The following is a 27,220-nucleotide window of genomic DNA, read 5'->3' as shown; positions in this document are numbered from 1 at the left end:
TGAAGTTGTCATCATTTTTCACATACATCAGATTCTGTCCCTGTCTGACGCAGGTCACCCAGTGTCTCTCTAAATCTGGACCCCCCCCACCCCCCCCCACCCCTCACCCCCACCAACATTACACACAGAACCCCACAGAACTCACCAAAGGACACACCCACCGATAAGCCCTGACAAATGGCAGGGTTTGTCGAGGCCGTGCGCTGTGTGTTGGGGCGGCGTGATTAAGTGTGCCGGGCGCGGCCAGGCGACCCGCGACAGGCCCTCGGCCGCCTGCAGGGGTGGCCAGAGCTGGAGAGGTCAGCGCTTAGGTTCCGCAGACACACCATGCCTGTGCCATGTATCTCAGGTAATGTGGAAACCCCCTGCTCAGTTCCTGCTCCCTGCTCCTCTGTCACAGAGCTACATGAATTTAGGGCAAGGGGGTTTTATTTTTGGCGTGGTAACGGGGCCAGCGGCTGCTCCTCTTCAGGGCGTAGCTGAGTTGCACTGAGTGAGCTTGTCCCTCTGACTGTCCCAGGCTTAGGACCAGCAGACAGCAGCTTTAATCCCTTTCACCAGCACACACAGGTAAACTCACAGCTCCACCACACCCAGGCTTTCCAATGCTTATATGGCAGTCATGTGTTAATGGCAGGGAGTTGAGTCCAGGCCAGCTGCACATGGCTTTGGGCCCTGACGTCGGTGACAAGTGAGAAAATTAAACAATTTCCCTGCAGATTAGGACGTTTCTGCGTGTGTGTATGTGTTTATGTATTTGTGCATTTAAGTGCATGTGTTGCATGTGTTTAACAAGGACTGGATTTCAGGAAATGCAACAACAGCAGTAGTAGCGTATTGGTATCAGGTAGTCGTGGAATTTCAGATTAAGTTCTTTTTTGTGTATGTGACCTTGGGATAAATGTTTTTGTTTTGGGTTTTTTTTCTTTTGGCTTTGAGATATTTGTGTTGTTTTTTTTTTTTCTGCAGACAAGCGTTCCCTAACTGACAACTCAGTGAGTAATGAGACTGTGTCATGTCCTCCACTGCTTCGAGACGCTTGAACTTTTGAATCTTAAATTGCTGATGTAACATTTTAGGGTGTCTGTGTTAAATTTATTGGGTAATACACGCAAAGATTTATCAGAGAGCTATTATTAACAACCCTCTTTTAAACTTGTTTGTTGGAACTCTCCCATAAGTCAATACAGATCCTTAAATGGAGCAGGGTCATCTCATATGTCAGTGTGTGTGTGTGTGTGTGTGTGTGTGTGTGTGTGTGAGTGTGTGTGTCTGTATTTAGGGTAGATATAAGATACATCTCAACATGTCACACATTTTTAATATCGTTCATAAAAACAGGTCAAGAATTGAGGTTAATGAGGTTGATGAATATGAGATCTGTGTGCATGTATCTGTGTGTGAGTGTGTGTGGCACTTGGTACTGGGAAACACATGTCTTTGTGTGTGTGTGTGTGTGTGTGCGCGAGTTTGTTTGCGTGCACGCACACGTGCGTTTGTGTGTGTGTGTGTGTGTGTGCATGTGCGTGTGCGTGTGCATGTGTGTGTGTGTGTGTTTGGGTCGGGGCTGTCTGCTTATTAAAATATGGACTGTGTACTTGGAGCGCAGGGCTTGGACCTGCTCATGAGCTGCTGTATCTCTTCTGTGTAGAGAAATGACAGTCAGTCCCTGGCTAAAATTAGAGGTCAGATTTTTCCACTTTCCCCAGGAGATATCATCCCTTCTATGCATATCAAGTGTTCAAGAACTACTTGAAAAATATGGCTCTTCCATGGACTCTTTATTGCGGATCACTTTCTGTGCAGTTGAAAACCCTTGTGGGCAACACCATTTACACGTTTGACCAATACATTTCAGCATAAATATGTGATACTTTTTTTTCCAGAAGCTTTATATAGAGAAAAGCAGGCTAATGCAAGTCTCAGTCGAATGGGCTCATGCCTTGTGCCCTTAAGGAATTTATCACTTGTCTGCATGTGTTTAACATATCAAAACATTTAATGGAAACTACGCTCTGTTAGAGTTCACTGAAGTAACACAATGGATTCAAATCATTGGGCAGGTTTTCCTGAGCACTACAATCACCAGAGAGCATGTCCGACTTACTGCAGGATCCCAAGATTCCCTAAAACAGTAAAACCTGTGCTGTGATGGACTCTGTGTCTTTCTCCGCTTCCTCATGATTCCTGAGACTGTAAGACAAGCAAAAATAAAAGCCACAGCAGCTGCTGGTCCAGGATCACGTTACAGAGACGCCACACTGGGTCAGACACAAAGTCAGCTCTCTAACGAATCTGAGCGAGCTTGTGTAGCCTGAGAACCGTCCACAGTGCCTGCACTCCTGCTCACGCTACCTGTACAGGTCACCTCACCTGGTCGCTTTATGACAGGCATAATGTACACTGACAGACTTAAGGCTTTGACATGTGAGTTCATCAGACCTGTGTCCTGCATGCAATACGTGCGCTTTAATATGCAGAAATATGCCTTTGACGTACCAAGAACAACAACATTACCATTCGGTGTTTGGGCCGTTCTCATTGGAAATCAGGACTGTCGTTTTATGATATTTCCGGACTACATTTCACAGTAGGCCAATGTAACCAACATAGGGTTTGTTTTACTGTGACCGATTATTAAAAAATATGAAGTATAAACAGAAAACTGTAAAATGAGGAAAAGCAAATTAATTGCAAGCCGTGCTTAACAATCTCAATAAGAACAGCAGGGAAGGATGCAGAGAGACTCCTAGACAAAAGATCCAGTTTTGTGAAATAACCATTTTGAAAATCTTTTTTCTCTTTTTGTCTAAGTAGGGTTATGAAATAATACTTTATAAATTAGAGAAGACAAAGTATGATGGCATCAGTCGTAATCAGGCGGTTCATGCGTCTTCATATTTCAAGCCAGCTGAAAAGAAAAAGAGAGATTTGGAAATTAAAATACAACTTTTCAAACAAGGAACAATTGCCTGTCAACAAATATCAAGTTTTACTGGCACAGAATTCCAACATAAGTAATGCCGCTCTTTAAAAAACATGTAGATCTAGAACTTGTTTTTTTTTGTTTTGTTTTGTTTTGTTTTGTTTTTTTCCTTTTCTAGAGCTGAAGTCAACTGAAGAACAGAGAACCGTAATTATTTGCAAAAACTAAAATTTGTATCCTCTTCTAAATAACAAACATACTTGGGAGACCATAAAATCTAGCAGTCATGAGAGAGACAGGCATTCTGCTGTTTAAATGTGTAACTAGAAGTCCTGCACACTCTATTTCACCATCTGTTTTTTCATAGTCTATGTGTTGTCGAATTCTATGCCAAATTTCACACATATAAGTTGCAGCCATAACAGTGCAGTAATCGCATGAAAAAGTTTTATTTGTAAGGACTTGCATGCTAATCCTCCATTTTACCATAATACAATACAGTCACAATACAATACAGATTTACCAATTTGGCAAGTCCTAGGATTCAAGCAGTAAACATATATAATTCTGTGATATTTATTCATGTTTTTATTGTCTGTATGTCACAGGTGATCAGAATGCTGAACGCTGTTAGTTACGGAAGTCTGGAGCCCGGACTTCTGTCTCAGCAGTTTCCTCCCCCACTGCTGCCAAAACCAGGGAAGGACAATGCCCGTCTGCAGAAATTGCTCAAGAAAAACGCCAAGAAAAAAATCGGCTCATCTTCACAAACGCCGATACCCTTCAGGTCGAGTCTGTCACCGGTGAGTGAGGCAAGTCCTGACCTGGAGTACAGCGACCATTCGACGCCTCCCAGAACTCCAGACACCCCGCTCTTCAGCAGGACGCTGGACTCAGGATATTCTGTGTCTTCCCTCTATCAGTCTTCTTCTCCATACTTTTATCCTTCATACAGCTCACACTACAGGTCAACACCCAGTCTCTCCACACAGTCTTACTCATCTCCCGTTCAAACACCTGAACGTCAGATAGCCCCTCTCTACGCATGCTCGTCTTTCCTGTTTGATGATGCTACTCCAATCACGGAGCTGGACACAGACTCAGAGCAAGTCCCAGCACCAGAGATGGTGACTGGTAAACCTGTTCTTCTCAGTTCATCTGAAGACATGATGAATGTTCAGGCTCCTCCACCGTCTGCCGGATTACAGAGCACAGCTCCCCAGGCGAACTCAAAACCAGTCCAGCATCCTTTTTTAACCACCTATTCAGATTCAACCAGTGGACAAGCTTCTACCTTGGAACCAGTTGAACTTTATGTTGAACCAAAACTGGCGCTGGCATCTGCCTCAAGACAACAAGCGGGCCCTTCCATCACTGCTTTGGATGTAACAACAGATCTGCCCAGAAATACACCTCAAAACATTAAAACATCATCAGCCGTACAAAGCCCCATTACTGGTAATAGCAGCATGGAGACAAAACGCTTAGAATTCACAAATTCACAGATGGCTTCTACTGACACACTGAAAATGAACAAGATAGATGACGCACCTCAAAAGCGGATATATACGTCCAAAGCCACATTTTATGAGATCTCAAAGCCACTGTTTCAGGACACAACTAGCGGCAGTTCATCTTACCACGGGAAATCACACTCAGGTACGAACTGGGACGAGAAAACATCTGAGCAACAAAGAAGCGCACAACCCATGCAGGAAGGCTCTGGAACAAAAACTCCTACTGGACGACCAAAAATACCTGCATATCAAGTTTCCAGGGCAAAGACACCTGTTTTCGAAATATCTAAGGCCAACCCACTTCTGTTTGCCTCAAACCCTGCCTTGTCTTCTTCTCGGGATGTCCAGCTCTCTGCTTCTCATAGACCGAAAGCTGCAGTAACCTTCCTAGCCGCACAAAAAGTATCCTTAGTCGACAGTGCCTCCATAAAACCAGCAGAGCCCGACGTAATGACAAGTCATGGAACTGAAAATGGTGTACAATGTTTTGACACTGAAAACAATTCAGTTGCTGCTCAGACATGTTGTAACGAAACTTTGACTCCAAAGATTTCAACACACAAACTTTCATTGTCAAAAACACCTTCAACTGACGCTCACAAGAAAACCTCCGAAGCATTTGAGGGGAATGCATCCACAGTACCACAGGAGCATCAAATATCGATAATGGCATCTAATGAGGCACATAAACAAGATAAACAGCCCCAGTCTGGTCCAAAGCCAGTAAGTCATGATCCAGCTGTGCCTACACCCACCTACCACACACCAAGCACTCCTGCATACTGGTCACCGAGACCTCCAGCACGATTCCTTGGCAATCAGAGATCTGCTGCATTGAAAAGTGAGCCCAATATCCCCAAGATTAAGTCAACCTATTATGGACTGACACCTGCGGAGTATATTGCATATGGGGGAATCAAAAGTGGTCCTTCAGTCACCAAATCCCAAACATGGGATGCTCCAAAATACCCACCAAACGATGCGTCACTTCCCATTTCAGATAATAACGGATTTCCACAGGACGTGTCTGTCCCACAAATTGTTTCAAAAGTTGAATTACTGTCTAAAGACACTGAAACTTCAAAAATACAAGTCTGTGTGTCAGATGTTCCTGTGGCTTGTTCACAAGTCGTAACACAACCAGCAAAGAGAGACACAACTGAGGAGCAATTGACTGAGATCTCCAATCTTGGATTACAAAATTCCATAACGCCTACCTCGGACACACTGAAATGGACCCTTGAAGGAGAAACAGCTAAAATTCCAACAGGTACATCTTTAAAATCTGTGGCCGACTACCCTCAGGTCTTAAATTCTGAAATGGATTGCCCTGATGGACAACGTGCTAAAACTGTGGTTTCAGCCGGCAGTACCTCAGGAGCAGCCGTAATGGAGACTCCAAAAGCGACAGTCTCTTCGCCTCTGACAAAGGGGAAAAAAATTCCAGCTTACCCTTTTCCCAAGGCGATACCAAATACTCCGAACTTAAGTATAGCAGAATTGTCAACAAGGAATTTTTTATCGATGCAAAATATTCCCATGCACACAGCACAAGTAGAGAGTGCATCCAGATCTACATATCTAATAGAAAGGTATAAACCTCCCCCACTGCTCACAGCCGATGTCCAGATCTCTCAAATGTCTGAAAGGGACTCTAAACCATCATCTACAGAAACAAAGCTTATCTCCATTAATGAGCTGAACTCCAGTTCTACTGCAGCCATCAACTCCTCAACTGGAATCAACACAGATACCAAACACTCCACTGACCTGACCGCACACAGCCAGACTTCAGCAATGGCCACTGCGGAGACCGTGCTTTTTAACTCTTTTACAGATGCCAAAGAAGCAAGCATTAAAACTACAGATGTTAAGGTTCATTCAGGCATATCCATCACAACACCTGAACCCAAAACTAAACCCACAGCTACGTCTGTTTCAGACGCAACGCCATCTCTGAAACCCTCTGAGGACTGTAAACCCAAAGAAAATGGATCTCCAGATTTGGGCTCAAGCATGTTCGCTAAAGAAACTAGGTCTTTTGGAGAGACAGCTAACAGCACCAAGCCAGTCATTAATGCCACAACAGATAAAACTGCATCCCAAATTTCCACAGACATTAGAGCATCCCCTAAGACATCAACAGCCTTCACTGGTTCCATCCCATTCGCTGTACAGACAAACCCAACGAACAATCTCACAGAAAGGAATGATATCACAACAGCTACACAATCCTCCAAGGAAGCCAGAGCAATCCCAGTGACCTCTAGAGACTCTAAACTGTCAAAACATGCATTGTCTACAGTTCAAACAGCTCCAAAAACCAGGGATGAACCCATAACTGCTCCAAAACTTACTGCTGATGCAAAACCCGCAAGTACGCTCGACCAGACACCTCAAGCCCTACCGAATTCAGTGACAGACACTCAGACTTCAAACGTTTTCAACAAAGCAACTGAAGCCCTGCCAAACTCCACAGATGGCAAACCCTCTGCTAAACACAATATACACAGAGAAATCATAAAAGAGAGACAGCCCTCAAACACCAAATCCTCCATGAAACCCATTAAAGATGCCAAACCCACAGCACTCTTCTCTCAGGACGTAAAATCATCAAGCACAGCCATTTCACAGACAAAGTCTCAAAACACGACAAGTGCGGACGATAAACTAGCGAGCATTTTCCTCAGTGCAACCAAACCTTTCACAAAATCTAATGCAGTAGCCAAACCCTCACCCATCATTTCTGAGGTTATATCAAGCAAGACGTCTGGAAACTTATCAGAAACTAAACTGGCAACTAAACCCTTATTGAATTCCACTGAGGATGTGATAGAACCTTCAAATTCCACCGCATACTCAACGGTCACGACTGATCCCAACAAAACCAGTGAAACCCTCAAGTCTGAGTCTGTAGCAACTGTTTTACGTTGTCTGGAATCTGTTGCCACAAAACAGACTGCCGCAAAGACACACGCTGAGCATCCAGCGAACAGTGAGGCTAGCAGCACGTGCAATGACCACCACGCATCCAGCGATGAAAAAGTCAAACAGCAAACACCTGCAACTTCTGTCAACGAGAACAACACAGAAGGGACAAAGAAGGAGGAGCCTGGGCCCAAAGCCACACAGAAGCCCAAGGGCCTGAAAGCGAAACTCAGTGGCTGGTCACGACTCAAGAAACACATGGTGGTGGAACCAGAGGAACCCAAGTTCCCAGAACCAGAGCCTGAGCTGAAGAAGGGAGGACAAAATGAGCAGAACTCAGGAGGGGAAGGTCAGAACTCAGGAGGGGAAGGTCAGAACTCAGGGAGGGAAGGTCAGAATTCAGGGGCCACAGGAGAGTGTGGAGGCACGGATATGGTGAAAAACAGAGAGGCTCCCCGGGCGCTGAAAATGTGGGATGCTGTCCTCTTTCAGATGTTCTCCACCAAAGATAAAATCTTACAACAGATCAATGCCAGCAAGAGTGAGGAGGAGAGGAAAAAGATGACGAAAGATAACCAGGCAGTTCCCACCTTTGTTCACCGGCTGCCACTCCTCCTTTACAGCCCGCGGTTTGACGCGAGAAAACTGAAGGAGGCCGCTGCGAAGCCTCTCACCAAAATTGCCACGATGTTTGAGAGAGGTCTGTTACATCGCAAGAATGAAGGAGAGGAACCAAAAGACTTTAACAGAACAGCTAAAGGATTTGGAAGGTCAAAAACAAACCCTGCCAATGTCTGAATGACTGCACTGATAGATTTAAATGATTCTAAAACAAACTCGATGTATTATAGGGAACAGTACGATGAGGCAGAACAGAAGTTTTGTAAAAGTAATATCTGAGAAAAGGAATATGAACTTCCTTTAAAGTCACACTGAATATGAGTGGAATTGTACTGCTATACCATTAGATGCAAACAAATAAATTACTACGCGGTTAAATAAATAAAGGAGAAGAAAAACAATGATGAAGAAGAAGAAGAAGAAGAAGAAAAATCCAATGCAAGTAGTGAGGTTGTGACAGTGTAGCGTCACTGACGGAGCTGAAGGTCGGTATGACATTAGACTTGAGTGGCATTCAGCGGCACTTTTGAGGTTGTGTAAAAGATAGACAGCTGTAGTCAGAGAGTGCAGATTGCTAAACATTTCAGTGGATTGCCACCACGGATCTGAACCCAGTCCATCCTCTGCTCCGCCCGTCCCTCAGCGGCAGCAGAACCTTCACTGTTTGTTGTACCCTGAGTGACTTGAGAGTATAAAAAGACAGCTTGTGCGTTCCTCAGTTGTCAGTACAGAGGGACAAGCTGTGACAAATGATTACAGCTGAGGGAAGTAGAGGCTGGTGTACACAGTGGGTGGAGTCACCTCTGATTGGCTGGGTGACTTGAGAAGGTAACAGAAAGATGAAAGAAACGGTAACTGATTGGAGGACTGATACTGGTGGGTGGGCTGGATTTGTTTTGATGAACGGTAGTTACAGTCTTAACTGTACAAAACAAGCTCGCTTTTAGAAGAAACAGTGTAGAGCGTAGCTTTATGAAGGTTGGCTGAGTGCCATGACCCTGAATGGAGGCAAAATGAGTTTGTAGGGCCCAGAAAGTGCCGGCATTTTATTCTACTCATATTCATCACTGTGACACTAACGAAATAAGCCACTGGTACTTCAGTGCCAAAGTATTTTTTAATGCATGTTTATTTTTTTTTTTAATGGGAATTCTACCAGTTGTAAGATCTGTACTTTTTATGCTTTGCTTTTTGTTTGTATGATGTTCTTTGTAGAGATTTGTTTTTGGAGATTTTTTATTCTCTGAGGAAAGAGAACATCAGTAGTTAAAATTAGGTTGAAAGAGTTGATTTTAAATCTATCAGTTGGCTGACAGAGTTGACACATCTGACCGAATGATAAGGATTTGAATGGATCTATGAAATCACTTGGACTTGGAATAGAAAAAAGCCATGAGCCTAACTGAGTAATGTTACGCAGTTACACACACTGTAACAAGTAACACTGTAACACGTGTAACAGTGTTACTCAGCACAAAACCTACCTATCACGTCTCTTGTGTATATAATGGGTTAGATGTGTGAAGTACAGACTGTTCTAGTTTGATGTGCTTTTACGTATTTCCTTGTGATTTTATTTGTTTGTTTGTTTAGAGTAAACTCATTTTTTTCCAAGAACCTACCACTTGTGTTGCTTTTAATTGTTTCTCTCTTTTAATTGTTTCCAAAGCAGGTATGAAGTAGAGTGCTTTGTGCCCACAGTGATTTACGGATAACAAGTGTTGAAGAAAGCAGTTAGGGCAAAATCCAGCCAGGCATGTTGGGAATGACATGACGGGTTTAAGAGCTTATCTTTAGTTGTTCCTAATTATGGGAGCTTTGTTCTGTGCAGAACACTCTCCGCTCTGGTACAGTGCAATGCACCTAACCAGCGAGATGCCCTCATCTGGCCCACAGTGCTTAACTGGAGCAGTAAACGTCCCAGTGCCTCACACGCCCTGGATCCGCATGACAGGTCAGAGAGACATATGATAAGAGTGACTCGGCCGTTCTGTGAGGACTGAGATCACCTCTCTCCGTGAGGGGTGTGCTCGCTATAAAAAGCCCCCGGCAATGCCGCTGAGCACCTGCATGCACCCACAGTATTCACCAAGTGTTTACCCAAAGTGTTTACCTTTTTTACTGGGTGTTTTTTTTTAACAATATTAACACTGTACTATCTAAACATTTGGTACGTCAAACACAGACATATGATGTTTTATGTGAAAAGGAAATCTAATGTTTTACCCGACTTTCCATTTGAGTATTTAGGATCCTCACTTCCATCAACCAAAACTTTCTCATACTTTCCGTGCCCAGTCACAATGAATTTGTACTTTTTACTGCCAGAGTTCTGCAGTAAGAGGAGAAAAGAAAATATGGACACAAATACAAAGACATGTGAATGTGATTATGAATACAAAAATATTAACGCTAACGAGAAAAAATATGAAGAGAAAAAATAAAAATGAACGGCTGCTAACATTGCAATAACAGCTGCTCTCCCTTCTCTCTAGAAATGTGCATGAATTAATACGACATGTTTTTCATTTTCATCCAGAATTATAAATACACTTGGCCCTTCTCTGTTTGGACTCATGGTTATGTGGTAAACTCTTAGATATCTAAAATGGAACAGTGACACTGACAGTTAATGTGAATTAAGATTAATCAGTTATACTCTAAAAAGTATCTACGATACATTATCAGAACAGTGTTCAAATTCTAACGATAAAAGAGCAGCGTTTCAAGTCCTGACGCATTGTCACAATGTATCGATATAGAATATATACACGGGTAAATCCTGTACCTTAGCTGAAATTCCAGGTTTTCCTTGTGACGCTGAATCCCCTCTGGTCTCCCACAGGTTCTTTTTGTGGCGTACTTCTCCGGCCTTGACCTCCTACAGGACACGCAACCACAGTAATGAATAAACCAGTTCATCAGGGTTCCACAGTTAGGTTCAGATCAGACTGTTTCAGACGTATGTGTCAGTCAGATTCAAATCCACGGTTCATAACATGAAGTCTTACAATTACAATATACTTCAGTAAAAATGACACAGGGGTTGTGAAGGTAAGCCGCACAAAATATCCACAGCAGAGATGGACTCCGTTTAATTAAAGATGGAGAGGTTTATTCAGTAGAGGTCGCTGTGGAGCAGGCCAGTATGCTTCTAAGCATACAAACCTTATGATCACTTACTGCATGCACGTGCTCTCTCTCTATCTCTCTCTCTTACACACACACACACACACACGCGCACACACGCACACGCGCACACACACACACGCGCACACACACACACATGCACGCACACACGCACACACACACACACACACACCCACACACTAGGAGCAAATGTATTTTCATTGCGGCTTTTGTCCCCGTTGAACCCTTCTTTGCTAGATAATAAAGTTACAGCAGAAGAGGGAGAGAGCAAACAGGCAGAGAAAAAAAGTTTCCATGCAGAAGGATTGTTTGAGATGTGGAAAAAGAGCTTTGGTTACCTTGGAGACGAAAAGGATAAGTAGGACACCAGACACATGAAGAGTTGAAATAAGAAAACTGAGAATGAAAGAGAAAGATCAGTCCAGCAGAAGACAGGCTGTATGGTAGGGCTTCTATTAGAGTTTAGAAAAAAAAATCATTGAAATCATCAGAGACTCACAGGAATGATTCTTCACCCGTGAGATTTCAGCACATCACAGAGCCGTTGGAACAGTGAGTGAGAGTCAACAGTAACATGGAGGCAGAGGAGCCAAACCAGTCATCTCCCACTGTTACCTCCCAGTGTCATTTCCAGTATATTTAAATCTTAATTTAAATAAACTGGAAATCGTAATAGTTTCGTTAATGTTAAATATAACAACGCTCCTGTCATATCTGTGTGCAGTTTTACAGTTGGTGGAGAACAGTCTGAAACCGTGAGATTCCCATCAAACTCACCTCAGGCTTGGAGGCAGAAGTTTTGGGCATGTCCTCAGGGTTCCCCTTCACCCATTGGCTAATCAGATCTGCCACGCCCACCTTCAGACCCTCTGTATCCTGCATCATAAACATTCAACATCCTCTGATTAATCCATCGATCCATCCATCCATCAGTCAGTCCATCCATATACTGAGATCATATGAAATGTTTTTGTTTGTTTCCATCATTATTCCTTATCCTTCCATCCATCCATCCAACCATCCATCCATCCATCCATCCATCCATCCATCCAATCTCTTTAGTCACCACCACTACATACTACATTAATACTTGATGATCAGTGACAGTTCTGTGTTGTTCAGGGTTTTAACGGTAATGACAAAATTGAATGACTGTCCGGATCCTGGGCAGCAGGGCTATGGTGAGACAGATACTGCACTGAGAGTTATCTGATTTTGTGAGGTATCACAGGAGGTATCACAGGAGGTATCACAGGTGCAGCTGAGTCTGGACAGGCATTATGTTATATTTTGTTGACTTTTATTGTTGGGGCAATTTATAATGTTTCATTTATTCATTCATTCATTCATTCATTCATTCATTCATTCATTCATTCATTCATTCATTCAAGTTTTCATGTTTTTTTTCCCCAAATTAACACCATGTTAAATGCGCCTGAGTGATGGGAACCTTGATAAAGTTGACCATAAAAAAACAAAACAAAAAAACAAACAAACAGATTTTAGGGAATAGAAAAGATTGTACCTTTGAAGATGCAGTCTTCCCTGTGCCCTGGCTCCATGCATCTCCTGCCTCAAACAGACTCTTTTTGGCAGCCACAGGTTCTGGTGGACTGGACATGTCCAATAGCACTGGCTTGGCTGGCTTGGTCTCCTTTGAGGAAACCTGTCAGAGTACAGTGTGGGGTCACTCAGGGTTTCATCTAAACTCTGTCACTTTTTTTATGGACACAGTATTTATCTGTAATAACATATTATTTATCGCCCTCCTCTGCTAGTCCCTCTGCTCTCCACTGTAAATTATTTAACGAGTACGACTTTTTCTGGGAAATGTGAGTCAGAGACCCAGCAGATCACCTGTCTTCCCTAAAATACAACATCTGTTACACTGTCAACCTTTGAGACAACAAACCCTGAGCTCTCAGGGTGTGACAGTGTGTTTTCACACACAGACAAGCACCCTGAGGTGCCGATCAATCTACCCCTGGTCTGACAAGCCTGCTGTTTGTGGATGAGTGTAACCGTCACTCCATAACTGACTCAAGCAAAGGCTTTCCAGGCATGTTTGGACATGACACAGAGTCTGTGAGTCGGTCATTTAAAGTAGCGGGAAACCAAGCGTGAGGTAATGCAATGTTTTACAGATGAGAAAACGTTTTACAGTGCTCAGAGCCTCTCTGTGTCCTATGGGGAAAAATGGAGGCAAAGATGGAGTTTTTATAAAGATGGAGCTTAGTAAAGATGCAGTGAGGTAAAGATGGAGTTTGGTAAAGATGGAGTGTGGATTTTACCTCAATGGCCTGGTGGTACTGTTCCAGTCTGTCGTCAATTTTAGAGACGGGCATTGCGGGTTCTGTCCTCTTAATGCTATTGCTGTATCCAAAAGCAGAGAGATATCAGTTCGTAAAAGGGGAGTGATATTACCAATTCACTTATGACTGCTCTTAAAAAAACCCATCAGGAAATGTCTCTGATTTTTCACAGAAAGTAAGTAGATATTATCATTCCTTCCTCAAATTCTCTATGATGTAGATGAACATAGAGAATGTCAGAGAACCTACTGCCTTGTCCTGTTCTTTCCTCAGACTGGATATAATTGATCTGTTTACATCAATTTACACAGTAAGAGATGATGTAGAGCATGTTGCACAGTGGGTGAAGCGTGTTCATTTTAACTGATGATACCATGTTACAGTATCCATAAGTCAGTTACTTTTCTAGACTAAAATAACACATATTTTTGGAAAGCCAACTCTACATAAAAAAAGAATGCTCCCCTCACTGCCTGTTCCACTGTTAATTCACAGATCAGCACTAGACTACCAAAAAAGAGAAAAACACAACACCACTGCTGTGATCATATGCATGAGGTCACAGAGATCTGTAAGAGTGTTTCACACAGGTACATCCGTCCGTTTGCACGAGTCTTAACGTGGGTCTTTTGTTTATGAGTCTTATCGTGGTGCTTTTGTGAGGAGACTTTGACAGATACACAGACAGGGGAACTGTGTGAATCAGGCAGATGACATCATGCCCAGGGCTGGAGGGCAGGACATGTTGATTCGTGTCTGAGTCAGTGGAGCTGAGTTTCTTCGCATGAAGTGCTTCCTCTCACACAGCGTTTTTGGGTTTTTTTTGTTTTTGGCATTTACAACACAATAAAATGAATGATCTCATCTCTTCTCCGTGTCTTTTAGACTAAATTGCCCGGCTCCCATAGCGCTCTCAGTAATGATCCCTAAAAGAGCTAGTTTATAGTCCACTGTCAACACTCACCATTTAGGATCAGTCAGACTCTAATTTATGTTTATATAAGCCTAAACTACACAATACATACCACTGGATATAGATGCTATATCATTTGTAAATTTGAACTAAAATTTCTTTCAAGTTTCTTTTCCCTAAGAATCAAAACATAAATAGAAAATATCACAAAATAAAAAAATATTACAGCAGTACATATTCAGATCGGTGTGCAGCATGAATGGAGCCACAACGAAGTGTTCTACGGGTTGGAATGAACTGAAAATGGCATTCGACCAAAACAAACCCATATAATGCTATTCATTATTAATTGTTCTCTGTAGCTGAGGCTACTTTAACCCTTATCTATATGAACTGGCTCGAGAGATGTTAATGGGGTAACCTAATCGGCTTTAATCATCTCCAAACTTCTAAATGTCAGCTCTCACTTGACCTTTACCGACCTCCCTTTGCCATTAGAGACGATAACTCAGTAGATTAGTGATGTAATGAGTAAGGTGAATGTTCACTGGAAAGTATCTGGGTTAGCAGTCTATGCCATAGTTGGTCTTTGTTTCAATACACCTAACTGTTCACTGTCTTGAAGTGACTACTTTGTGAAGTGAAAACGGACTGCAGTTTCAGTTCCAGTGCAAAACAGTGTAACCTCCGTTAACAAATAGGATATTCAACAATGTGACAGTTTAATTAATTGGCTTAAATTAGCTTAAATATTATACTTTGCTTTTTTCCTCTTGGGTGGAGTCACGTCACATCTTGTAACTGAAGACTGTGTTCCAGTCATCTGGTCATCCAGTCATCAAGTGTTTTACAGCATGTTCACAGTCTGTGCACCCGTGTACGAGTCTCCAGTCTATTTCACTACTCTTTTCCTGTCGCATACGAGCAGGTCCTGTTTGTAAACTCAGTCTGAAACCTCGAGACACACTGCCGTGTCTGTGCAGGCTGATTAACAAGGTTACGGCAGCGGTGAAAAGGAGAACCAAGGCTGTTCTAACACTGATAATTCTGCTGCAGACCAGACGGAGCCGCTCGGTCTGAGTATCGTCTATCTCACCAACCGCACCATTCATCTGACATCTGCTCAGAACAAAGCCAGCTGTGAATCACATCGGCAGTGACAGAGACACAATGAAAGAGGGGAGCCCTCGTCTGAGCGTCGCCCCAGATCTCCCGGCCCAGGGCTGTGGCCGAACCGAGGCTACACGCCGAGGGTTTATTCCCTGACAAACGGCCGTGACTCGTAAGCACACTCACCTTTTCTTCACAGAACGGTTCAAAGACTCAGTTCTTTCTGTAATCTGGAGATAGAAAGCATAGAAGTGAGTTAAAATAATATAAAAAAAATCTGGACTATTTTATGCTTTTCATGCCTGTTAAAAGATCCACACTGGAAAAATTGAAGTTTTATATTGAAACTACACATAAACTACGTATTCCTATATGACACAGTTTCCATGTGGGTTTAAAGCATACGACAGCCATTAACTTTCTTACTGTGGAGCGTTCACATGCAGTCCAGATATCGTTCAAAGAGAGAAGAGAAGCATCTGGACCACAGACACTGAGCGTCCACCACACTGACCACACAAACCCTCATCCTAATCTATGCACTATGCGCTGAAGAGACTTGGATGTTTGAGAGGGAGCGGAGCATTGACACAGGCAAGCATGCAGACAGGGTCGTATTCAACCCACACAGAATGTTCCCCTCAGATGCCCTCCAACTCACCCAACCCGTACTCTCCACCTCCATCCACTCCTGCACCTCATTCTGAAAACACATAGGCACAGGCCGCAGATTCACAGCAAGAAACACACACACAGATGGAAAAGAAAAAAAAAACACCAGCAAAATAAGCAAATGAGAAATTTAGAAAGCTGATAAAAGCTTTTTAAATATTGAATTATACAGAAGGGTTTATAGATTAGTGTCTTATATCTTGTTCCTGATTGATTGGTTATTTTTCATTGGACTGGGGAAAGAACTGACTGACTAAGAGCCAAGAGCCAAGCATTCTGTTTTAAGGGATGAGATTAGATCAATGGCCACTTTTGTAGATTAAATCTAATCTTGGATTATGTAATCCCTATTGTTTTGGACTGAACCTGAGAGTTGTGCTAACAGACCACAGATTACACCTCAGATTACACTGATCTGGATGTCCAGTAGGTAAGATGGATATTGTTGCATATGAGTTAACACTGCTATTATTCATTAAATAGTCCTTCCAGTTATTGCTTTATTATGACTGAATATCTGATCTGGTGAAGATTAACACACACACACACACACATGCACACAGAAGCTCAGGAGGATAGAAGAGCGAAGACTTCACATTACAAAACGCACGCAGAGAAAGGGGAAGGATGTGTCAACATTACGTGCAACAGGAAGAGGGCAGCAACACAGGCAGAGCAACAAACACAAGCCTAGAAGGTCACACAGGTCATGACCTGCTGGCCCTGGAGTGCCCACACATCCCATTCTAAATGACTCGTCAAATCCACCTTCTGTCCGACACGACGAGAGAAAACATAAAAGTATACGGGCTCGTTTGTCCCTCTGCTAACTGGAGAACGTTTTCCTCAGGCTTAAACCAGTACAGGCAATGGCTTACACATGCACGCAGGGAGGTGAGTGATAGTACATTTTGCTGCATGCCTTACAGACAGATTAAAATAAAACATGCTTGTCAGAGAAACCGGTAACGCATGTAACGTGATGGTTCACATGACAGATCAAACACGGTAACAGGGTCATGTCTACAGAGCTGGACACTCACTGGGTAAAACCGATCAAGTAGTCTCTGATGAAGCAGCATGAGATGGCAAACACACAACAGGTCTGTGATCCACGCAAACTCTGCATTTCAATTACAGCCCTTGTCTTAAATGTCGAGACCTTGTTAACGTTTTGCTTATATTGAAAGATCATTGTGAAAAGAAAGCATGATCATTCTGTGGCATCGTGATGATGTAACTGAATGTAATTAAACAGACTGTGTCTGTGAAAACTGGAAATGAAACCGTGTGAATGAGAGAAAAGTGTGAATGAGTGATAGGACACAGGCTGTCTGAATGGTAAACATGGCTATCCCTTAAATCTGCTGCTCTCAGCGTAAACACCCTGTAGGAATTTTACATTAAAAGTACCTTAAAACTGGGGCTCTTTGGGCTGAACGGCTCCTCGGCCTCGGCGCTGGAGGTGCTGAGCCTCTTCAGCCTTCTCTCCGTCGCATCCAGTCTCCTTCTTTCCATCTCCTCCTTCATTCTCTGTTTCTCCTCCTGCGGACAGAGGTCATTTTAAACACCCGGCGTTCGTCCAAGGACTGGACCGTGTGTGTTTTCCAGTCTAAGAGTGTAAGCGTGGCTCGTCTGCGGTGGTGGGATCTCACCTGCTCCCTGGCCTGGCGCTGCTGCTCCTCCTCCTCCCTCTTGCGCTCCTCTTCCTGTCTGACTTTGCGTCTCTCCTCTCTCCTGCGCTGGAGCTCCTGCAGCTCTGCCTCTGACTCTGCCTGTTTCTGCCTCAGCTCCTCGAGCTCCTCATTCTCCTTCTGCTGGTGCCGCAGACGCATGCTCTCCAACATCAGAGCGCATTCTGCTCCTGCCTCCTCCTCCCCTCCATCAGAGACACTGCAGGACCACAGGGTGAATGAGAGAGAGGACGAAAAAAAGAAAAGAGTTGGGGGGGGGGGTCAGGATTATAGTCATATCTGAAGCAGACACAGGACATAAATCCTGCAGTTACAAACATGCTACACAGATGAAGATTTCACGTCTTCATCTGGGAGACACATGACAGATGTATCATTTGTAAGAAGCATCTGGTTTGTCCAATGGCAAACTTGAGCTGAATTCATTCCTCACTTTAGGAGTCAGATTCTGAACTGTTCAATGCAAGCATCAGGATTAAACTATAGCTGCACAGATAAATGACCAGTGTTAGAAGTGCTGGTTTACCTTTGTCTGCCATAAGACGAACTTGAGGTCCTTCTCAGAGCCATTTCACGCTGACTAAATATGACTGTTGGTTTTACAGCTAGAGCAGAACTCAGGAAGGATGTGTATGAGGAAGTTGAGAAATGTACCTATTTTCTCAAGTGTCATTTCTCAATATAAGTTGAAGTGAGATGATCGAGGCAAAACTCGACTTTAACGGTTTTCTGCCCATTTGCTTCAGTCAGAGGCCTGAGGTAGACGCCTCTTTGGGTTTCAATAAGAGAACAAAAGACTCAGTGCAAACAGTTTCTCAGGCACTGGCTCAGGTCCTCTGAGGTCACGCTCTTATTGTTGGGAATATTTTTATCTGTAAACTGTTGCATTTGCTTAGCTGTTACTTTTCTAATCTTGCCTGGGGCTGCATTGTTGTGATGGTACCTTGAGCTGCTCTTGGCTTCCTCTGCACCTCCAGCTGCGTCCTCACTGCCGCTCACACGTTTCACATCCTGCTGGAGGACGACTTTGGATGTGTAGGAGATTTTCAACTCCTTCCTTTTTTCTTTTTCCTGAAACCAAAAAAACAAAAAAACAAAACCCCCACTGTTTTAGAGAGTTAACCATATTCCAGCCAAGTTTACAACTCAAGCGTTCTGTGCGTCATCAAATAAACAAACCGCACTGGACTATGTTGTGCTGCGAGAATCAGAAACGTCCACATGTCAAGGTCTCTACAGGGAACCTGTATATGAGTCTTGCTGTGTGGAAACATTTCTCTGAACCTTCTTGTCCACTCCACATTACAGAATTTCTCTGTGCATCCTTTGTGATATGGTTTAATATTGACTGAAGACATTTTCAAATGATTCACTTTTTCTGGCTACAACCAATAAACATGAACTTATATTTTATAATTAGAACATGAAACTACGACAGTTTTCAGTTTCTTATGCACTGAGTGTGAGCAATAACAGTGATAAATGAAATCTTTCACACATGGGGAAATGATTATTATCTGTAACACAGAAAATGTCTGATAATGTCATCAGAGTCTCACAGGTTGTAACTTGTTGTCTGTGCTGTTTTTTTGTTCCTTTTACTCCCCTGTTGTGCTGTCACATTCTTCTCTTACCTTATCTCTCCAGTTGTCCCCTTCATCCTGATCGGTGCGGCCAGACGGTGACAGCGTAAAGAAGCAGGAGCCAGACTGGATGTAACTGGTGCTGCCGTTCCGGCTGTGGTTCGTATAACTGGTTCGGTTGTTAAGTTTTAAGGCCGTGTGATTGGCTGTGCTATTAAGCGGGGGTTCATCATGATTGCCCGTGCCATGACTGGCTCTCCCATTAAGTGGCGGTACATCCTGATTGGCTCTCCTGTTAAGACAGGATTCTCTGTGACTGGCTGTGCCATCAAGGCAGGGTTCACTGTGATTGGCTGTGCCGTTGTGGTAAGGTGTGTCTTCCTCCGCCTGCACCGATTCTCCTCCATCTCGTCTCTGCCGCCGTCTCTCCAGTCGCTGCGTCCAGTCACCGAAGCCTTCATCCTCCTCCTGAGACACTGTACAGCCGCTCTTCAGATCAGACTGACACCTGATAAAACCACAGCAAAAACGCTCACTGCACAGAGTCACTCTGCTGCACACTCATTCAGAAACTAGGCATTTTACTCAACCGAACCTCATTCTACGTAACCACATTGAGGGCAGGGTGATTCGACAGTGTTTTGTGGCCTTGCGGTTTTGCGGTAGGTTTTTCAGAGGGCACAAAACCAGCTGAGAGCGGTGAAAGCAGGAAGTGAGCTCTGTGAAGTCTGAGGGGTCAGAGGGGACAGTCATCAACACTAACATCTCCAGGACTCCAGGGACACAGAGAAGAGACCAAGACTCCAGAGAGAACCTGAGTAAACCAAACCAACACCTGATTCTACCAGCGCTGCCCATCCCCAGCCACTATTCTCTCACCCACTCAGAACTGACTTTCTGGTCGGCCTACGACAGCAAACAAGTGTAAGCAAGTCTCTGGAGACAGTTTCCATGGTAACGGGCTCAGCAAACAGACACATACACAGACGGGCTGGGAAGTACGCTTCCTGTTTTAGCCTGTAGCATTCATCGCTATAAACCCTTTACCCCACTCTTTCATTCAGTATTGGATCTCTCCAAAATTACACAGCTGGCTAACTGTAGGTTTGGGAAACGATGATTTACAGGATCTTTCAAAAGCATCCTTTAGTCGAGTGCTTCCCAGTCCTGCTCCTGGGGACTCACACTCCGAGTATTTTAGACCTCTGCCTGCCGCAACACGTCCGACTCAGACGATCAGCCAGTGACCAAACCTTTGATTGGCTGAGCGAGGTGTGTTAGAGCAGGGGGATTTATTAAATGTGCAGGACTGTGGAACCACAGAAGCAGAAATGGAAGACGTTGCTTTGGTCGTCAGCACTTAGGATTTACTATGGTCTCTGTGTTACTGTGTCATGAAACTCTGTTGTGTTTGCACTGCTCAGTTACTGTTAAGTTAACGACTCTGTTAAAAGACAGCGTCCCCGGATCCCTGTGACCCTGGGCTCAGGTGCTTTGACTCACAGAGTGTCGTCGGGCAGCGGCTCGGAGTCCTGACACGCCCCGGAGCTGGACAGTCTGCCGGCCCGCGCACGTCGCCGACGCTCACGCTCGATCTCCTCCGCATCCTCCAGGCTCCGCTGGGCCGTGATCCTGTGTGAGACGAAAAAGAGAAACAACTGAGAAATGGACTCGGGGGAGTCAGACTCCTTAAAGAGACCACCGCGCACAGGCCAGTGTTCAATCAGTCAGCACCTGTGTTACTGCGAGACGCTCAGTCCTGCTGGTCATACTGATCACGGTCAGTAAAAGCTTTACCATTCAGAGCAGCAGAATAAACAGAGAGAAACAACCACTACAGCTACACACAGTTGGATTAAAGTCTTCATACTGAATATTAAAGTCTTCATACTGAATATTTTAACGAACACTGAGAGACTTTGTCGCTCCCCCTACATTGTTAATGTAGGTTGTTAAAAAGGAGTTGAATGATTTTCATATTTAAATGTGAAATCAAAGTGGTGAGCAATACTAGCAACCTGCTGTGGTTTAAAGTGTCAAACAAGGTTCTGAAATGAAGAGAACACCATCCCACTCAGAGAGAGAACACCATCCCACTCAGAGAGAACACCATCCCACTCAGAGAGAGAACACCATCCCACTCAGAGAGAGAACACCATCCCACTCAGAGAGAACACCATCCCACTCAGAGAGAGAACACCATCCCACTCAGAGAGAGAACACCCTCCCACTCAGAGAGAACACCATCCCACTCAGAGAGAGAACACCATCCCACTCAGAGAGAGAACACCATCCCACTCAGAGAGAACACCATCCCACTCAGAGAGAGAACACCATCCCACTCAGAGAGAACACCATCCCACTCAGAGACAACACCATCCCACTCAGAGAGAGAACACCATCCCACTCAGAGAGAACACCATCCCACTCAGAGAGAGAACACCATCCCACTCAGAGAGAACACCATCCCACTCAGAGAGAGAACACCATCCCACTCAGAGAGAGAACACCATCCCACTCAGAGAGAGAACACTATCCCACTCAGAGAGAACACCATCCCACTCAGGGAGAGAACACCATCCCACTCAGAGAGAACACCATCCCACTCAGAGAGAACACCATCCCACTCAGAGAGAACACCATCCCACTCAGAGACAACACCATCCCACTCAGAGAGAGAACACCATCCCACTCAGAGAGAGAACACCATCCCACTCAGAGAGAACACCATCCCACTCAGAGAGAGAACACCATCCCACTCAGAGAGAACACCATCCCACTCAGAGAGAACACCATCCCACTCAGAGACAACACCATCCCACTCAGAGAGAGAACACCATCCCACTCAGAGAGAACACCATCCCACTCAGAGACAACACCATCCCACTCAGAGAGAACACCATCCCACTCAGAGAGAGAACACCATCCCACTCAGAGAGAACACCATCCCACTCAGAGAGAGAACACCATCCCACTCAGAGACAACACCATCCCACTCAGAGAGAACACCATCCCACTCAGAGAGAGAACACCATCCCACTCAGAGAGAGAACACCATCCCACTCAGAGAGAGAACACCATCCCACTCAGAGAGAACACCATCCCACTCAGAGAGAGAACACCATCCCACTCAGAGAGAACACCATCCCACTCAGAGAGAACACCATCCCACTCAGAGAGAGAACACCATCCCACTCAGAGAGAACACCATCCCACTCAGAGAGAGAACACCATCCCACTCAGAGAGAACACCATCCCACTCAGAGAGAGAACACCATCCCACTCAGAGAGAACACCATCCCACTCAGAGAGAGAACACCATCCCACTCAGAGAGAGAACACCATCCCACTCAGAGAGAACACCATCCCACTCAGAGAGAGAACACCATCCCACTCAGAGAGAACACCATCCCACTCAGAGAGAGAACACCATCCCACTCAGAGAGAACACCATCCCACTCAGAGAGAGAACACCATCCCACTCAGAGAGAGAACACCATCCCACTCAGAGAGAACACCATCCCACTCAGAGAGAGAACACCATCCCACTCAGAGAGAGAACACCATCCCACTCAGAGAGAGAACACCATCCCACTCAGAGAGAGAACACCATCCCACTCAGAGAGAACACCATCCCACTCAGAGAGAGAACACCATCCCACTCAGAGAGAACACCATCCCACTCAGAGAGAACTGTTTGACGTGATGTGTCTGCGGAGGACGGACGTGGTGGTGGTGGTCGGGCAAAACATTGGGGTTGTTACGAAGCACCTGGTCACCAGCTGAACATTAACACTCACTGTCTCAAAAACGAACACCGTAATCTCTCTGTGTTACCGTAATCTCTCTGTGTTTACACAAGCGGCACACACAAGGCTCAGCTTTATTTAGCGGGATTAACCAGAGATTTTAACGTATTACAGTAATGATATAAAAGGAGAAGAGGGGCAGTAAATCTGTCTCTCTAAGGAGTTTTCCAGCAAGCAGAGAAAGAGACTCAGCACGGTGACCATATGCCCACAACCCCTCGTGTGTTAGAAGTGCCTGCTGATGTGTCTCCAACATACAACAGCATTTTGTTTCATCTTTTATACTCCAAGAGTGTTGAGAAACTGTTTGGAATCCTAAATTGCTAAGGCCTTTCCCAAAACAGCCCCCCCCCCCGACCCCGACCCCCAACCCTTTATTGTCCTCACACAAGTGAATTAGCTCATCACCTTGGCGTTAGCTGTGTTACAGGGTGTAGATTTTTCACAATGCAAAAAGAGGATGAGAAAGATCAGGAGGAAAAGTGGGTGGGCGAGAGGTCGGGAGGTCACGGTGGGTGGGTCAGAGGGTCAGTAGGCAGAGGGAGTTGGCTAGGGCTGGACAGGAAGTGAACTCTCTGTGGACAGGAAGTTCTTGTTGTTCTGGCACGTTCCCTAACCGAGAGCTCTCACTGACAGGAAATGGCTCTGGGATGTCCCGCAGAGACTCTAACACCACACAAATCAAGTGGAAACTATCCGCTGGCCCCCCATGTGAAAAGGGTGTGAGTCTGATCATCTCTGTTAATTATGATTTAATTTCCATCCATGGAGTATACGCCAGCCAACAGCAGAGCTAGCGAAAGTGCTAAAGGGTGTTATCCCTTTGAGTCAGCTCTCTGCTCAGTCAGAACATCTCTAAAACATCACAGATCTTCCTTTCTGAAGTATGAGATCGATGAACTAAGTTCACAACCCTCCTTGGCAGTTCTCAGAAATAAACAATCCACAAACACTCCAGTTCACTCCGGTTCCCCTTTATCGGTGTCACTGATAAAGGTGAGAGTTTTGATTGCGTCTCTGATCATGTCTCTGAGTTAACAGGGCTGACTGGTTGTGGTCCCCTCTGTTTGCAGAGATAGAGAGTTAACAGGGCTGACTGGTTGTGGTCCCCTCAGTTTGCAGAGATAGAGAGTTAACAGGGCTGACTGGTTGTGGTCCCCTCTGTTTGCGGAGATAGAGAGTTAACAGGGCTGACTGGTTGTGGCCCCTCAGTTTGCGGAGATAGAGAGTTAACAGGGCTGACTGGTTGTGGTCCCCTCAGTTTACAGAGATAGAGAGTTAACAGGGCTGACTGGTTGTGGTCCCCTCTGTTTGCAGAGATAGAGAGTTAACAGGGCTGACTGGTTGTGGTCCCCTCTGTTTGCGGAGGTAGAGAGTGACCAGCTGGACAGAGAAGTAGGTCAACTCTTGATCTCAGACTGGGAAAATGCTAAGGCTGAACTGGTCACAGTCTGCAAACCTAATAAATGGGGCACATTAAACCTGTAAGACTTTAATGCGTTCCTGTGCCTTGCCCTTAGAGCTGTGCTCTGATTCCCTGAGCTCAATGTAAGGGATTATGGGTAATCATGAACCTAGAAAGCGCACCATTTATGATGATTAATAAGATATTTCAAAATCTGCCCCAGTTTGTTTGTAGATTTTATTTCATAAACCTAATTCCACAGTTTAAAAAAATGGACGCACAAGGCTGACCCTGTTTCTCAGAAGAAACTAAAAGAGATCAATAAATAATTAAATAAATAAAATAAAATATATTTGAATTTAAGACACATGATCTGCAGCATTTCTGGGAAACCCAGAGACTTAAGACTCATCCAGTGTCACTGCTGACTCCATCAGTCTGTCAGAAGCCCTCTGCTGTACAGGTCAGCCGTTTTGTCTGTTTCACGTGAACAGGTCCGACTGTGGGAGGTCCTGAAGAACAGAAAACCAGACCCCTGAACCTCACACTGTCCTCACGCCCAGCCCCAGTCACGACTAAAGCACGTCCCAGTGAGACACCCCCACCTCTCCGACGGCCGCACTGAAAGCCCGTGTCTGTCAGACTGCTCCGTTTGATTGTTTTTCGGCATGTTGTAGCAGATCTCGTTCACACAGCCCATTGGCTGTGTCCGTTCCCACCGAATATCATGGCTGGTTTGAGAAGGACCTGATCTCACCTGCATTTTCATAGTTTTTACAAATGAACCCGCATAAAGAGCACAAACATGAGGGCTGTTTCTCTCTCTCTCTCTCTCTCTCTCTCTCTCTCTCTCTTTCTCGCTCTCTCTCTCTCTCTCTCTCTCTCTCTCTTTCTCGCTCTCGCTCTCTCTCTCTCTCTTTTTCATAGATTGTCTTAATGTGGTGGATTCCATCTTTGTGTTTCTCAGATCAGATTCATATTTCCAGTTAAATGAAAGACTGTGGTGTGTGGCAGGGACACAGAGAAAGAGAGAGAAAGAAAGAGAGGGAGGAAGATTCAGCTGTGCCAGATTATCTCACACACACACACACACACACACACACACATTAGGGAGTTTCCAACCATAAAAAAGAAGCCATTGAATTCAGCTCGCCACCACGTACGATGATGTCATCACCCTCACACACTGACACACAGCCTGTGCTCTGAGAGCCCAAACAGCAAGGCCAAAGTTTCAGGGTCGGTTTTTACGCAGAGGACATTTCCCCTCATACGCGGCTTTACGAAGAGAAAAGAGGCAGGTCGTCTGGTCATGACAGCGAGATTTGCTCTCTGGAGCAGTGCTTACTATTCAGATGAATCAAAAAAGGGCCAGTCTCCCACTTCCCTAAGAAGCTGACCTTTGACCTGTGATAGTTTCCCACAGTTCACCAGTCCACTGCGTGTCTCTCCCTCTTATCTCACTATCAGCGTCAAACGCTGGACTCAAATGAACGTGTCAGCCTGCATGTGTGTGTGTCTATGTGTGTGTGTGTGCGTGTGCGTGTGTGTGTGTGTGTGTGTATATGTATGTGTGTGCCTATTTGTGTGTGTGTGCGTGCGTGTGTGAGTGTGTGCGTTTGTGTGTGCGCGTGCACGGGTGTGTGCGTGTGTGTGTCTATGTGTGTGTGTGTGTGTGTATGTATGTGTGTGTGTGTGTGTGTGTGTGTGCGTGCGTGCGTGCGTGTGTGTGAGTGTGTGTCTATGTGCGCATCCCTACATATGTGTCAGAGTAGAAGCTGAATAGAGAGATGGGTCTGTTGTGGACTTTACCTGAGTAAAGAGTCACTAAAATATTTTATATTTATCTGTAATGCAGCTGTGACACATGACTGATTACGCTGCGCTGGTGTTTGGGCTATATGACACATCACTAATGTCTTCTAATGAATCCTAAACTCTCAGTGGATGAAGCATAAGCTTTGCAGGTCAGTCTATAGCTTGGATTTCACTGAACAATCTGAAACATTATTTCCAGCAGAAAAGACTACTGCTGGTGCTATGGGGCTGCAGATCACGGGTCTCTGAGGGGGAGAGAGGGGCTTGGGCGGGAGAGGAGTCATAGTTGGCTCTGAGTTTTTTAGGTCTGTTCTCTTTGCCAGAGCTCCACAGCCAAACGATATCCTTTTTTAAAAAAACAAAATACACACATACACACACACACACACAGACAGATCCATACACATACAGTCATATGAATAAGATTATCTGTGTTTGGGAGGGAAGAGCGTTTAGTGTTTGTGCAGGGTGATGTCATCTTTGTTTCCTTCACAACTGATCCAGAGTTGCACTAATCGGAAAATTACGTTTTCTTTGTTAAAACTTAAATGAGGGCTAACATATACATGGACAGGGTTATTAAACTTTTGCCGAAACGCAGTGTTTAAATATGTTATGTCTTGTCACGTCAGCAAAAATCTGATCCGCTGATGATGTCTAATGTTTAGTGTTCGTGTTTTCTCTATCCCAACATTATGACATTGTTTTTTCTGATCATTTTACACCTCTTGGTCTCTGTTGTATTTTACCCTGAGTCTCAGT

At 44.7% G+C, this 27,220-nt stretch overlaps 1 protein-coding gene across 2 annotated transcripts in view; it reads right to left on the bottom strand.

Moving 5' to 3' along the window:
• Window positions 1–1,764: 1,764 nt before the first annotated feature.
• lsp1b (lymphocyte specific protein 1 b) overlaps window positions 1,765–27,220 on the bottom strand; it is a 26,276-nt gene continuing 820 nt past the window's right edge. The window contains exons 2-14 of one of the 2 annotated variants that reach the window (XM_030765948.1): window positions 20,930–21,058; window positions 19,478–19,934; window positions 18,787–18,914; window positions 17,805–18,042; window positions 17,563–17,694; window positions 16,139–16,180; window positions 15,664–15,707; window positions 13,434–13,515; window positions 12,668–12,808; window positions 11,920–12,018; window positions 10,781–10,873; window positions 10,219–10,324; window positions 1,765–2,911 (exon numbers count right to left, since the gene is read on the bottom strand). In XM_030765948.1, the coding sequence (XP_030621808.1) occupies window positions 2,886–2,911; window positions 10,219–10,324; window positions 10,781–10,873; window positions 11,920–12,018; window positions 12,668–12,808; window positions 13,434–13,515; window positions 15,664–15,707; window positions 16,139–16,180; window positions 17,563–17,694; window positions 17,805–18,042; window positions 18,787–18,914; window positions 19,478–19,934; window positions 20,930–21,058 (1,717 nt within the window). In that variant the 3' untranslated portion in view covers window positions 1,765–2,885. The remainder of the gene's footprint in view (window positions 2,912–10,218; window positions 10,325–10,780; window positions 10,874–11,919; window positions 12,019–12,667; window positions 12,809–13,433; window positions 13,516–15,663; window positions 15,708–16,138; window positions 16,181–17,562; window positions 17,695–17,804; window positions 18,043–18,786; window positions 18,915–19,477; window positions 19,935–20,929; window positions 21,059–27,220) is intronic. The other variant, XM_030765949.1, reaches the window with a different exon arrangement.

This window comes from Chanos chanos, chromosome 2, assembly GCF_902362185.1.
Source record: "Chanos chanos chromosome 2, fChaCha1.1, whole genome shotgun sequence".
NCBI lineage: Eukaryota > Metazoa > Chordata > Actinopteri > Gonorynchiformes > Chanidae > Chanos > Chanos chanos.
Note: the sequence above shows the minus strand (reverse complement) of the source record. Positions and strands in the feature narration are given on the sequence as shown.